The sequence below is a fragment of the Photinus pyralis genome, unplaced genomic scaffold (assembly GCF_008802855.1).
Source record: "Photinus pyralis isolate 1611_PpyrPB1 unplaced genomic scaffold, Ppyr1.3 Ppyr1.4_LG2, whole genome shotgun sequence".
NCBI classification, from domain to species: domain Eukaryota; kingdom Metazoa; phylum Arthropoda; class Insecta; order Coleoptera; family Lampyridae; genus Photinus; species Photinus pyralis.
In genome coordinates, this window is record NW_022170403.1 from 17,331,046 (window position 1) to 17,347,056 (window position 16,011).

General features: G+C 35.5%; 1 protein-coding gene across 1 annotated transcript in view; it reads left to right on the forward strand.

The window, feature by feature from the left end:
- The window catches only part of LOC116164881 (spermatogenesis-associated protein 13-like), a 96,831-nt gene that overhangs the window by 62,151 nt on the left and 18,669 nt on the right, over positions 1 to 16,011 (forward strand). Inside the window, exons 6-7 of the mRNA XM_031479127.1 lie at positions 30 to 132; positions 1,964 to 2,134. Of these exons, the coding sequence (XP_031334987.1) occupies positions 30 to 132; positions 1,964 to 2,134 (274 nt within the window). The remainder of the gene's footprint in view (positions 1 to 29; positions 133 to 1,963; positions 2,135 to 16,011) is intronic.

The following is a 16,011-nucleotide window of genomic DNA, read 5'->3' on the forward strand; positions in this document are numbered from 1 at the left end:
ATGCTTAACGTTATTACTATAATTTAAAGGTTTGGTCCCTTAATTTGGCGCTCTAGTAAAGAGAGGAAAAAAACAAATAAAGCAGCGAGGAGTACAAAATGCAATAGCGGCGATAGCGGAATTCAGATTGAGGTATGTAAACATTTACGACACACCTAATTTGTTTATAGTTTTATTACTTTGATAAGTAGGTACACAATTAAACTTTTTTACATGGCTAACACTAATGTTTGTCAAATTTTTACTAGGCTGCTGCTAGAATAGCTTGGTAAGAGTTTTATTATATAACATACCTATTTCAAGTTACACATACATTTTCATTACTCCTACTTTCCATACATTTTTGGAACACACATTTTTATGTTTAGTTTATGTAGCTTTTTAATTTTGTGTTCCCTTTCTTTTTTTAACGTTGATTTTTGTAGGTTGTGGTGTTTCTATTTTCTTACTCGATCGTACGTAATCTTACCTTTATTAGTTTCTGTTTCGAGCAAATTCTGTCATTATTTATGTGTCTGTTACTTTTTCCCGTAGCTGAAGAGAGTGGCGCTCGATATATAACCAATAGTTAATGCGACGTTGTAGAAGAATTCATTGTTAGTTTCCTTACATCAACGTTTAAGTAAAATTTATAGACAGTGTAACTGAAAAATTTTGAAATACTGTGCTATTACCTCCAACTATGAGAGATCGTGGTCGACAGAAATTGGCGGCAATAACCACTAGTGTTGTGGTGTTTGCAGATTCTAAAACGATTTGTAGGTTATTATTATCTTTAATTAATGTGATGAATTTATTAACACGTCACTTTGATATCAACATTGAAGGGATACGGTGACGTATCCAGGAAATAAACATCCTACTAGTATAATTTCATTTGTTGAATAACCAATAACGTATAGCATTTAGAGCACGATATATAACTGTACGTTTATGATCTTAGGGATACGGTACATAGATGTAACAGTGATGCTGATGATCAACGAGTAATTAACATATTTGCAACATCAACTAGTTGATGGCAAAAATTTATTTGTTTATTTGGAAATTTTTTACTCAAATTAAGCTTGATATACGTTGATTGTAGATCATCTATACCGCAAAGATTCACGCTTCCCTCTCCAGAGATAAAGCCGAAAGATTGCACTAAACTTGTCGAATATAGAATTGTTTTAGAAACTAATTATTATGTAAAGGTTTTAGATGTACTTTATACAATCCATTGGCAATACATCAGTAGAAATAGTTGTACTGGCACATTGGAAGGAACACCAACTTAAACTTAAAAATCCCAGTTAGATACCACTTTCTTTTACAGTACTAACTGTGTACAGTGTGACCTGAACTCTCAGTATTGCCAGTGTGTTATAATATAGTAAAAATAATAGCACCTTATTATCAACCTGCCCATCTTCCCTTCTCTCCTTCTCGACAGTTTTGATAACTTCATATTTCACAACTTTCTTTCTGTTATAATAATAATAATAGAGATTTATTGCCCAACAGAACAGACCTTCCAATTACAGGACAATACATAATAGTTATTATTACAAATTATAGCGCAATTTCAAGCACACTTTTGACTGAATAACTGGATTCATTCATTTCTTGACACCCATGACAACAAAAATGGAGTTCTACAAATCCATAATAAAATGTTAGTGGCACTGACTGAACGCCAAAGTTTTACGGTTTAATTCTCTCATTTTTGTTATTATCATTTACTTCAGTGGCGTACACTTAAAACGGCAACAAGACGACTGGTTTATAACACTAAATCCATTTTATACAACTTCTACTGTAACATCTTAAAAAATAAAGAGGTTTCTAGTGTTTCTACTGGTTCTTTGTTACCCCAGCATATGATTGACAGTCGTTCGTTGAACCAGTCTCAAATCAGTACAATTTGCCCCTACCACTGAATGGTGAATAATAGAGTTTTAATTTCAATGCACCCTTACAGATTGTGTCTGGTTCCGGGGGTGCAGGTGGTGACAGCTCGGAATCCCACGACACCGATCCACCAGGCGACGACTTGGATAGTCCTCAAGCAGTACGCCGAAGACCACTTTCGTCTAATAAGACTAGGCCGCATTCTGATCTACTTAATAAAATACTTATCGATAAATTTAAGGTAAGTTTATCTTAAATATTTTTCAGTAAGTTGTATGAATTGTAGTATGAATTACGGGTACCTATTATGATCGCTACTCACTATTATACCTACTGACTCGCCTACTGATAAATTTTCACGTGCAAATTCATTCATGTTTCAAGTCGTTCTCTTAATTATTATTTGCTTTGTTCGTTTTATTTGTTTACCTTTGGTTTATTACTTTGTGGGAAAAAGCAATATAAACTTGACTTTGATATTAATATAATTTTATAAAACGTTCCTTCACTTATAATCTCGCTTATAATTAAACGATTGTGACTAGAAAATACTTTCGAAAATGATAGTATAGCAACCAAGCATAAAGGTTTATAAGACATAATCCCCAATTTCTATTGCATTCTTCTTAAAAATATAGTTTTATTAACGATTCTTGGGATCGTTTATAATTTTGTACTGTTGTCTGTCCGTCCGTCTGTCCGTGTGCACGATAACTTCGTTTAGAAATGTCCGATCGCTTTTAAAATTCGTACACATGTTCTTAAGGATATAAGAAAGGTCGCTATTGTTTTTCATTGCAGTTACAGCCTAAAAACTACCCGAATCTTCCAAAAAGGGTAACTGTTATAATTTATAGTTCTTGTTACAAAGAACAAATAAATGTCCGATTTTCTTTGTCGGTAAATATTCTTTAAACCTCAAGCAACCATATGCAGATGCGCATTTCAACTTTTGTATTTTTTTTATTTGTTAAGATGCCTATTCAAATGAAATTTTGTATGTAGGCACCTCGAGTAAAAGTAAAAGTAATGCTTAGTCAAAAAATTTGTTTCTAGCATGCGCATTTTGATTTTTCTATTTGTTAAAATATTTAAATGAAATTTTATTTCATACTGTCCAGTAGATGTTCGATTACACATTAGACTATCAATTTGAGTCCGGTAGGCGAGTTATTACAGCATCAGAGCCGATAAGTCTTGCTAAGCAACACTTACCGGACTGTTATTTGTAACCATCAAATTTGACATCTAATAACCCCAAGATAAATTTGGCTGTTAATTATTTATTTCAAACATTAACATTTATAATGAAACAATTTGTATTGCCCTCACCACTAACGTCTGGGTTATTACTGGATGTCGAGTTAGTACTGTTTGTTTCCTTCTACTGTAGAACTTCAATGAAATTTTCGCCGCCTTGCGTCTTACGGGAAATCTTAACTTTTCTTTCTGCCCGAGTCTTCGATGTATTTTTTTACCGTCGATGAGCTTTCCATGCCCCATGACGCTTTAACACCGAAACCCAGGCAGAAAAATCTCAATTCAAAAACTTACCGCATCCAAAAAGTATGCCAACATGACTTTTTCCTCTACTTGTTTCGCCCCATGTTCCTTCCTCCATTGGCAAAACACTTAGTACTCTTTTTCATACCTTGCGGCCGACTTCTTAGGAACCAACTTTTCGGTTGCTTCATGAGATTTCGACAGGATTGTATCGGTGGAACATCCCACAACGTTTATAGCGTCCATTTTTCACTTATTGCACAAGAGGTTTGTATTTTACCCAGTAAATAAATTTAGGTTGTTAAGGTAATGAAAATCTGTTGCCTAGCAATTAGACGAGAAAAAGTGTCAACTAATAAAAATGCGACACCGAAGTATGAAAATCGTAAACACGCGAATCTGGAATTTTGCTAAAGGCAACTTTCTTATAGAACATTACTGCCCACCTTTCAAAATCTAAGTGGATGTATTATGCTGCGGGACAAAAGGGCAATCAATAGTTTTATTATACTTGAAAATTATAGGCGTACGACAAGAGAAAGTTCTACTTCCTTACCATTTTCTTCGTACGTGGACATACATTACAGGTATTAATTTTAATGTTATACTGCATTTAATTATTTATTACCGTAAGCATGTACAAAACACAAGGTAATCTCGGTTTAATATTGCGGTAATTAAGTCGTATTTGGAAATATTATAAAAGTAGGATTTTGTATAATTGAGTGCATGTTAAAACATAACGGATGTATGTAGTTGCGTGTAATGGATTGCATCTATTAACTTTTCTTTGATCTTATCTTATCGTCATGGCAATCATAAGGGTAGATTATATTATTCTCTGTCATTGGTGGAATTCGTGAAAAGTAGAGGACAAAATATTTCAAACCACAATCGCAATTGGACGTGTTGTGTTTCTTCCCTTTCCAGTCAATGGATTTTTTTACCAGGTTTTAAGTACAACCAGAATTCGTTGAACACTCGTAACAGGTCAAAAATCGTTAATCAATCTGGGAAGAGCAATAGCAAACATTGATTTTACTTCTTTTTGAGAGGAAGTTTTTAACGATAAACTTTCCAGAATAGTGAGTGAATGGTGGGATCGGATTTTGGTTTGCCGAGGAACAGTTTTCATTCATTTGCCTACTGTAGCCTATCCCGTGCATGTCTCACAAAGTCATGGACTAGTGGAATAACATAGGTACTTAGAGCTTAGGCTAATCGTGTCGACGAATGGAATTGTGTATCATACGTTGACCCTAGGTGAACGATATCGGCAATCATTCGTCATACATCTCGAGAAAGGAATGTCGTCGAAAGAGGGTAGTCAAAGTCCAACGTAAGGTAAAGGGTATGACCCAGAAGTGTTCGTCAGTTGGGTCAAAACGAACGCAAATGTCCGAATATTGGGGCCATTTCATAAAAAGACCTCGACGAATCGCATTAAATGTGTCACATCTAGTCCACTGCTGACTTATGATACGGTTTGCTACGTCGGAAGACCCTAATAATCCTCTAAAATATAATTTCGTCCTATTGGTCCGGCTGTCCGCATACGCAATACCTCGATGTGTCCAATCGTTACGTGGGTTCTTTATAAATCAAGAATGACGAAGTCCTGGACGGAGTACCTATAACTAATTTTCCCCAAGTCTCTAGGTACTTGTTAATTCTTTTTCAGACCTGGATAACTTAGGTTTTTCATTTTGATAAGTTCGAATTCACGTTTATGCAAGAAATATTCGAACACCAAAAAATACACTCACTTGCGTTTATTCGCTGTGTTAATAAATAACGATTTTGACATGTTTGATCAAAATCCACGTAGTCGCCAAAAATGCATCAAATTCTTGGCATAAATATTCTTGGTGCATAAATAACGATTTTGACATGTTTTGATCAAAATCCATGTTACCTCAGAAAAATAAATTAACATCTTTGAATCACACACATGCGATTATCAAATGTGCACGTGTTGTAGGTACTATTTCAGCATCAAGATAATGCGTTTGAAAGCTTTTAAAACTCTAAATTCATGTGTAAAGAATAATTTTGAGTACATTTTGCTCTAAAACTTTCGACCTATACCACAGAGAAGAGTTATATTGAAATTTAAATTTCAACACAATGGGCCACTTTTAAAAAGCGTTAGAGCGCACACGGACGGACCGACAGACCACAATACAAAACTATAAAGGATCTGAGTAACCTTAATAATTGACAAATGACAAGAAAAAGTTCTTTAGTGCTGGATTGTTAACGCATTTTTTAGAATGCGCTATTACGGGCGTTGACCGTCCGTTTGAGGGACGAGATCTCGACACTTGAAGTAGACGCCTTTTTATGTATCCTTTGGTAGATATACGTCCCCCATTAGTGCAAAAAGAGACGCTTTTTTTTCAAATCACTTTAGAATGATGCCCAAATTTGGGAAAAATTTGATTTACCAATTTCATGAAAAACACGCTGTCGTCGTCTGGATATGAACCTAGAGTTTAAATTTTATATATTATTTAGCATTTCTGTTATTTGCATAGGTATAGTTTGTTCTCTACAACAATGAAAATGAATATCTGTCTGTATGTCTCCTATTCCTTCCTGAACCATTCATCCGATTGCAATTAAACTTTGGGGAATGGTTGTACGTATGCTCGCGAAGGTTTCTAATTTAGTAAAACTCTTCACGAAATTTCCACGGAAGCGGGAACGGAAAAAAAACAGGATTTTACTTTTTACAGTCGACACTGCCGAAGATAGAGGCTGCACATTTAGAACGTAGGTTTCTTGAAACGCGTAAAAATGTTCTCTGAAAGCACGAAATTACCACGGGAACGAGAAAAAATAGCTACACAACAGACTAATAGGCGGTATACGAAATAGCCGGATCGACTATAAAGAAATAATATGAAATAACACAGTTTTAATACTGAAGAGTTTTGGAATTTTAATATAAAGGGTGTCGTAACATGCACACAAGAGGTAATTTTAGTAGAAAACACAGGTAATGGCGATTTTTTAATTGATTCATAAATTATACACTATTATTTATGAAATAGAATATCGTGTAAGTGACCTCCACGGTTCTGCTGGCACACATGAACTCTTTTCGTGAAATTTTCCATAACCGTTTGATATAAATGTAGCTGAATTTCATTGCTTCACCTCACTCCCAGAATTCCGTCGAGCGTGAGGCGATTCAAACACAGTCCCTCGTCCAGCACCTTTGCGTCCGACATGAAACAGGGTTGACCTCAATATTTTTTCCCAAGTTTTTTATAATAATACCTATCCTAATTTTTGTAGGTTAAAGAACGAAAAATAATCGCTTTAAAATAATCTATTAAAAAATATGGGATAGAATTTGAAAAAAAAGTTGTATGACGTCACGGTGTTAACAACTCAAACATTTTCTTTCTCCGTTTGTTTGTAATAAAACTTAACACAATTTTTGTAGGTTGTACACAGAGAAATAAGCTATTTCGAATAGCTAAATAAAAATGTTAAGTTGCTATTTGAAAAAAAAAGTTAATTGCCATTGCGGTCTGTTAGTTTTCGTTTCCGTATGCCTAATATACATATCCCAAATTTGAGCAAAATCCGTCGAGTCGATACTTCGGAAAATTGCCATATACATACAGACTAACCGACAGCTTAAAATGATCTAAAACGTCGACTTTTGATCAAATTATAACCTGTCCAAAAAAAGGGTGATCGCAATAGCGCGAGCTGGGATGAAATTTAAACAAGTGAATAATAATAATAACAAACATCGCTAGAAAAAGATCATAAAAATGAACACAAATTTACCGGTTACTTCAATCCATCTGGCCGAAATCCCAAATCGTTGTGAACAATGTGTTTGGCTAAACCTAATCCAATTCGTCGATCTTGGAAAATCAAATCTTGAATCATTGTTTTCGTGAATAGTCACAAAAACTTTAACCGCGTATATTTATAAAGCATTATAGTTACCATAGCAACCCCAAATAAAATTTTGTTTACAGAAGTATCCAACTGCATATCAATATCTCCCCATAGTCCGCGAGTCCTTGGTTCCTAACATTGCTTTAGGGCCATAAATTAATACTTTCGCTCCAAACGATGAAAAATCAAATCTTTGGTATCTTGATTAACACCTTGAGACTTATACTTTTCGCTGCTGTCGCTATGAGACGAAAATTCTAAGCGCTTTGGGGGTAAAATGGTGTATTTAATACGGTCTTTTGTATATTCTCTGTTGCTGTTAACAAACTACTAAAGTTACATTACTAATTTTTTATAAAAGAAACTACAATGCACATTCCACTGCCTGAAGGTTACAAAAAAACTGAATTGTATACAAGTGTACGTTCATGTAGTCTTCTTCGTGCGCTATGGCTTGGAGCTAGGAATTATACCCTTGACAGCGGAGATATGTAAATGTGGTTTATTGCATAATGTAAAATGTTGCTATTATTAGGTAACCTTTTTTCGGTTGCTCGTTTACCTTGCGTAGATACTTAACTAGTTATCGCCTATCTTAGATTAGAAACGTTTTTATTTATAGTCAAATTGGAAGAGTTTGTTTGCTCAAACAAAATTATCTACCAGCTCCTACTGAAAGCCGATAAAACATCCTCAGTTTCATATTCGCTTACCAAAACGGGAAGTTTGTCAGGAAGTTAACTAAATTAAACATCGAGTGAATGGCTTCGCTCTTTTGTTATAAACGTTCATTGCGATAAAAAGGATATTGACGAACGTCGGCGGTCGTCGTTACGCTCCTCACCTGCAAAAATGTGCAGTAACCAAAGAGGTCGTCTTCGTTAATTATGCGTGCAGGTTCGTTGTCTGTGGGTGTGCAATAGTAATAACGGATTGTTCTCCACTGTATACGTACCTAGCTATTATTTCACGCTTGTGTGTTAATTAAAATTGTTAAGGTGGGGATTACTGACATGTTTCATCGTTTCGTCATTCACTAAATAGTGTGTTAGTGTGTTTTGTTACTACTGAGACGTTTATTTGTATAATAATAGTGCAATTGGAATGGCTTAAATTGGACTAGGATTTTGCACAAAAATGGATCGGATAATTATGGTGTGATTATTGACATTGATCGGGGTAGGTACGTAAGTTAGAAAAACGCATTCGTTAAGTTAATATTTAACATCGCGGAAACGGCACCGCAGATAACAGAACATAAATTATAATCGAATGGGAACAGCGTCATAGGGATTTGCTAAAATTGAAATGTATTGGTATTTGATTTAATTTGTGATTGTTCCTTTATCCGGTTGGGCTCCTGGGACTGTCACTCTATTCCAGGGCAAATAATAAAACTCCTTACTCCTTAGAAAGTACTTGTTATTTACAGTATTTACCTAGACACTTTCCGTTGGTTCATCATTTTATCAGTGCTCTAATTACCTGTAACTATTCAAGCGGTTTAGTCTAAGGAATATTTCGATATGTCTCTAGTGGCGGACTTATAATGTCATTGAGATGATTGAGAGAGTGAAGTTCCAAAAAAGATCATCAATATCAATAACTCACAATTTTAATTTTATTTATATGTATCTAGTGCATACCTTCTTTACTCAAACTTATGCCAGTGCTTGCCCTGCTAATCCTAAATAATGTTATCTCACAATATAATTATGTCAGAAACTTTTATTCAATGTATAACTTTTTTACCATTGATGTCTAATCTTTACCACGCTATTCCTATATTTAAGAAATTGGACATTTTATTATTTTATTTAAGTACTAGTTTACCTTTGTCCACCTTCGGTTTAATGGTTATTCAAACTACGCCATCGGGATGGGACTTATTTAGTAGGTACCTACCCTTCAAACGTTTTTTGTCCGTTAATAACGTTGCATTTAATTAAATGGTGACATTTGTTATCGCTACACACCTAAATCCCGAGACCGTGCTATAATGATCAAACAATCCAATAAAATTCATGTATGCCTAATGGTTCAATAAAATTTTATTAGTCCGCGCAGGCCTTTATTGAAAGTATTAGCAAATATCGTCCTCTTAATGGTCCATTTATAGCTACAGTTTTCCGTTTTGTTTTCTTTTATCACCACGAGCACGACGACTACATAAATTGTTCTATTTCTGTTTTACTCGTTCTTCATTCTTTGTGGCCATCTTAAACTTTAAAATATATCGCGAAATACCTCAGAAATGTATAATTATACCGAATGAACATGAACCGTGTAACGTACGTGTTTGGAATAAATCAAAATCACCAGAAAAGCATGTATTTTATTTTTATAACGTTCACTTTACTGAACATTATTTAGCTTTCGAATTTTCTACCACGCCTTTTAGAAGTTGGATTAATCATTTTTATTATAACAAAACAAACTATTCTTTTCTGAAGCGAATTCTGCAGGTGTTTTATTTGTGATGCATCCCATAGTTTAACGATTCATTTACTATTTCAGAGTGTGTAAATTGAGTTATAGATTATAATAATGTCCGAAGCAAAACACACCTTGCCCTTGTTTGCAATGAATAAACAATCCTACTGTAAGGTAGAGAGAAATCATTTGTAATCACGCTCAGAAAATTATCGTGATATTTACACATGGGGAGGGACCGATCGGCTACCTACCAGAAAATTGCACGTAGATCTATAATGTAAAGGCAACCTTTCGTCCTAAAATAACAGTAGTCTTAGGCCAATTATTTGCTGTAAGATTGGTATTATATCTATTTCGGATTTTAAGGTTGAATAGTTTCAATTGATAAAGTGTAGTGTAGGCTCATGTTGATTGAAAATCGAGTTCAAGTTTCCAATTTATTGTTTTATTATAACTTTGAATAAATTGGAAGAACTTTTCCTTTTAATGATAACTAATTGAGTACAGAATTCCACACCTTCCATTTATAGTCGGGCGTGGGTATATTGTACGACAATATAGGTATGAATCGTCGATTTTGTTTACTCTACAATTATTTTGAACAATTCTATATCGATTTGCGACGAACTTCCCCCTTAGCTCGTGCACGAACGGTAGCTTAAATGATGAAAGTACAATTAATTCAAGTTCCTTTAATTGTCGAACAATAATATAATTGTACAATTCAATTTTTCACACCGTAGACGGTCGGTCGGTCACTCGGGCGCCACCAAGACTTAAACTGCACCCCTAAGTCTTGGGAAAGGGGCGGTCTTGTCGGACGGGTTGGAAAGCCTCCGGGTATCCTCTAGTGGAGAACGGAATCTACCAGGGATCGGTAAGAGTTCACCACAAAATGGCGGCGGTCACTTCCGGCTTATCTAAAACAAAATATGGCCAACGGCCCTGACGGTAAATTTCCTAAAGGGAATAAAGCAATAAAGCACAAATCACTTAGCGGTGTCTATGGGAGAAAGAAAAGCGGAAAAGCAAGAACAGAATATAATGAAGTTTAGCGGAACGGTGGCAAAAGGTTACGGTTGTGAAAAAAAAGGGAAACTCAAAACGGTAGTTAAACGGAAAGGACAACGGATTGACTTACGGTCGCTAAAAAGGGAAAAGGGTAAAACAAAAGGGTTTCGGTGGATTCGGTATGATACGGTTTCGCAAATTAGAAAAATCAAAAGGCGTACTTACAACTCGAAAGTATGAAGCAGAAAAGATCCCTCCCAAATTGAGCCTTTTCCTTTTAAAGGAAACCCATTTTGGTAGAAGTGGAACAGGGAATTTCCAAAGCCGGGTGGTGCTCGTACCGAGCGGTGTAGAAAATAATTCGGTTTTTAATTAATTGTGGCTCCTGTGGTTATCTTAAAAATCTGGGACAACTTGCAAACAAATAGAAAAATCACAGCGCCTCTGTGGACACCTCTCTCGACGGTTTTTGACAGGGTTTACTACTGCCCATTAACATGGCATTAATTAACAGCGCTTACCTAATTAAGCGTAATCAAACCTAAATACTTATCAATCCAACCTGCAACTAGCTCCTTTGGACTTTTCTTCTCAAACGGCGCTATCGTTTTAACATTCTTATCGCAACATGCAGGCATACGGATGGGACTGCAAAACTTGTAAACAACTCGATTTGAACTCGTTCTATCCTTGATTTTACAATGATTTTACTTATTATGGGAATCTAAAACATCTTATAAATAATTAACGGCGCTGAAACCAAATAATATTAATTGTCCCTCATCTTCGCCAGGACAACATCCTTCGGTGGTTACAAAAATTACGCGGTCTCCTTGCGTAACGAAGCCCAAACCAATCGTTACTATACAGGGTGGTCTTTGTAAACGGCAAACTAAATGCAGATATTCCGGGTGCTTCGTTACAGATTAATGAAAAAGAATTTGTGGGACATATGTCATGATATTTCTTATTTTGATAAAAATCCGTTAAAGAAACACAATTAGTGCTGTTAAGTAGGATGTTCCTAAGTTTGCGCGCACGTCATCGGTGTATGATGATGTCAAGTATGTTTACATAGCATCATGCAATCAATGGAAGAGAATATGTATATAGGCGGCCATACAGACAGTAATGCATTGTGGATAAGATACCCAATATATCAACGACTTCCATTGATCAATTACTAAACAAATGTTTCCGGAGTTATTTGTAACAGGCCATCTTAGTCGCGATCTTTTATTAACAAGGTGGACTTTATTATTTGGACGTAAAGGAAAAAATAAAAAAATCATTTTAATGGTTTTTCACGAGGTTTTTCATAATAATACCATGCCTGCAGTGCTTAGCAGCAAAAGTTGAGAAGCGACTGCAATCTTAATTTACCACATATTCACGAGTAGAGCCACCGTGGTTACTTTCATGTCATAACAATGGACGTTCCGCGACACTTTCGAATCTGAATAACAGTCTGTGTTAAAACTGGCGGTTCTTTTTATACACAAATGGGAAAGGAAATTGAACAAAAACTAATAATTTTGGGCGTAAGAAAAGATGAGAACATATAAAGCGCACAGAGAAACCTTTTTCGGGACAAAAACCCTGGTACAGCCCACACAAATACACGAACTAAGTTAACAAAGAAAACAAAAGCAAAAGAAAATCCATTTTATCCATTTTAAATTGTGTAACAATAAAATCGGGTAGCGAATTTCAAGATTCTAGGAACGTCATATTTTTTCCAAAAACATCAACGTGTATTGTGCTAGTTAGTTGATGTCCTCTCTTATTAAAATGTTCCCAGGACACACCCGAATCCCGGCGTGATGAAAAATTTTAATTTCGACTTCAAATTCTAAATTCTATGGCAAATAATGGTCACGATCAAATTCCTTAAATTCCAAAAGGATTACTTAAACAAATTTTGAAGACACCTGAAATAAACCTTGGGCAAGGATCAACAAAATTAATCATAATTAAGCATGAGACATAAATCTGGATCGCTAAATGGTTCGAATACGCACACGATTTACATGAATTAACGCAGACAACATTTATTCTAAAAACACAAAGCAAATTAACCACAAAAATTCTAGCAAACAAAGTGGACTATAACAAAGTTCGTTTTACACACCCCGCATAACCGTTTTCTGAATCCCAAAAATCCGGTCAGAGAACTAACGCACTCACAATCTTGGTGCACTATACTTTCTTGTCTTTATACTTATCTCCTCTTCGAGAATCAAGAAACGTAATTTTTCTGCATTTTATTGGACTGTCTAGCCAACACATGACCGATGAAACCATGGCGAAACAATCGACGAATACCTTCAATGAAACTCCTTCACTAAAATTTCACGTCTTCTCAAAACTTTCACTCCAACTCGGCTGATGTCCTGACTAAAGCGTTAAGAACTTTGCTGGACGAACAACACGACACTTAATGCAACACCCGCGTCTTCTAAGCTTTCAACGAACAGCACCCCGGCCTCGAAATTGACAAAAGGCCCCCTTCTAACATCAACTTCATTATTTACGTTTCCTCTCCCAATTCCAAAATTCTAAAATCTTCATCCAATTAACGGACACGTAGGAACAACAACAGCCAATCCCGCCTACGTTCCTTGCCCCTCCTTAGCGTCACGTTTCAAATTTTTACACGGAATTTTCCGAGAAATTCTTTTATCTCGAGTAAAATTTTGCTAGGAAAAACACGCAGCTATGCATATTAAAACGCATCATTATCGCTAATAAATTACATCAACCTTTTAACAAAAGTAATAAAAATGCCCATTAATTCAAACTGAATGACACTTAATAGCTATTTGTGTATTAAGAGCGCAAAATGATATATTGTCGATTGAAAGAGACAGTTGACGCGCGACGAAGGAGCGCGGCAATCTCTTGAAATCGACAATCAATTTGCGCTCGAATTACACACAAGATTTTTTCTACAATCGATCAGTTCACATATTTCCACAAATTTAAATTTTTCACTCACATCATTTTAATCTTATGCCCAAATGAAAGATGTCATTTACTCGTTGTCATTGGATACTCTGAGCAATGCATATTTGATTTATAGTTAATAATTGGGAGAGCGAGCGTTTTTTCTATTTTGTCGCTTATAAGCGACAAAGTGACATTCCTCGAAAAAGATGACGTTTGCGTTGTCAAATACGAGCGCAAATGCCTACTTTGGATATCGATTGTAGAAAAATGATTTAACAAATCAAAATTGATAACAAACCGCTTGGATACAACTAGAAATGCAATAATCGTTTTGTTGCACGTAAAGAATCCAACAGCATAATTAGATAATTTAGAAAAGAAAATTGTCTGGACCATACATCAACGTCTAATATTGACATTGTTTACATAGCAATACATTTAAAGCAAAAGAAGACCCGTAAAAGATCGCATGTAGAAAGGCGAGGAGTGTACGTGTACCTACTGGGCCCTGTAATTAACAACTGGCGACGTGAGAAGTGACCCAAAAATTGAGTACTATTTTTGGAGGGTCCTTAGCGAAACCCACCGAAATGGCCCATCTATATGACTGTAGGAGTGGATATCGACTACCGGCAAAAGGGAATGTGGTTAATCCGGACAAGATCTGACTGATGGTGGGGTCAAAACTTCAAACGCCATTTATGAGCGAACAGAGCGTCGGAAGTGGGTACCGACAAAGGGAATGTGGTAGCCTCCGACAAGATCTTATGGTGAAGTCAAAACTGTCTAATAAAATACTGATGCCACAAAAAAAATGCGTTGAAGTCTCTTCCATATCCCACGACTTTGATAATTTTTAAATCTGTCAACGCACTTTTTTGTTATGGGTCATAGAGAGAGGCGAAGTTTTAAAGTTTTTTTGAGTTATCGTACGAACGTCTGGACGGACAGATGTCACACTTTTTGACGTTATTTTATTGATACTTACTAAAATCCTTCGTATCTAGCAAACACATTTGCGACAGGTCTGGCATCTTTTATTTTCACGATTTAACAATTTTAGCTTCTATCGTGAATATAGGAATCATTGGTGGAATGTAGCACTAGGCTTGTAGCGCACAAAACGTCCGAATATCATCTTAAAGAACAAAATGTTGATGCTAGAGAAAATGTCCCCTCACTTTACTGGACAGTTTGCGCCCACTTCATTATGGCGCTAGTTAGTGGTAAGTATAATTCTTCTTCTTTGTTATGAATACACCTGTTTCAATGACTGCACAATATTTATATCATCTCATCACTATCAAACAGTTTTGTTGTCTGTCAAAAACCGGTTAATAACAATCTGCATTACTAACAGTTTCACGTTATTGTCCGCCTTTACCGATTTTGTATGATAGTTGATAGTTCAGTGTGGTTATTTACAAAACAGCCAATGAAGGCTTCATGCTACAATACACTACAATTATTTACCTATCGCCTTTGCAAATTTAATGGCAGTTTTAGACCTCCATAAACAACAACCAAACAGTTTTTGAAGAGTGGAAGAATTAAAAATTGCAAATTTTTGTTGGAGACATTGTTCACTTCATCGTTCACAGTTGCTCATTATTGTGGAAAAAATGAACTAAGCTACTTGACCATTTAGAAGAAAGGTAGCTGGTCTTTGTGTAAATCGAATTTAAGCTCTCGGGCGTATAGGTAAACGTAAGTAATCAATTGCGGACTTCATTTTTGTAAGAATCCTCTGTTGCTTCAACATTTTTTCAAAATTTCTTGCTGGTTTCTATCAAAGGTATGATCTTTCTGCCTCTCATTTATCCTGTAAAAAACATTGATTGAGGAGTCTTTACGCGAAAGTTGTAACTATGTGGTGGCTAGTTTGAAGCAACTTCGGGAGAGTGCTGATTACTCTGTAAAAAAGCCCCTGTGTGACAAACGAAAACTGATTTTTTTTGTTGGTAGAACCACGGTGACAGGTTTTATGCAGTTTCTAAGTATCAAAATACGGTGTATAGAGATGCCCGATTACCACCATTTGAGATGATACACGAAAACGATTATACTGCTATATAAGTTGCAGTAATTTAATTCATTAATAATAATATAATTAATTCATTTGTAACATAAGACTGGGTTGATTACATTCGCAAAATGTGTTAACATAAAACAAAAGAACCTAATTAAAATCTCGTTATATTGTAATGGAGGCTATAGATATTCTGTTAATTACTGGAAACAAGAATTATAAAACTTCAACTACATATTTTCCTACATACACGAAAAAAAGTTAAC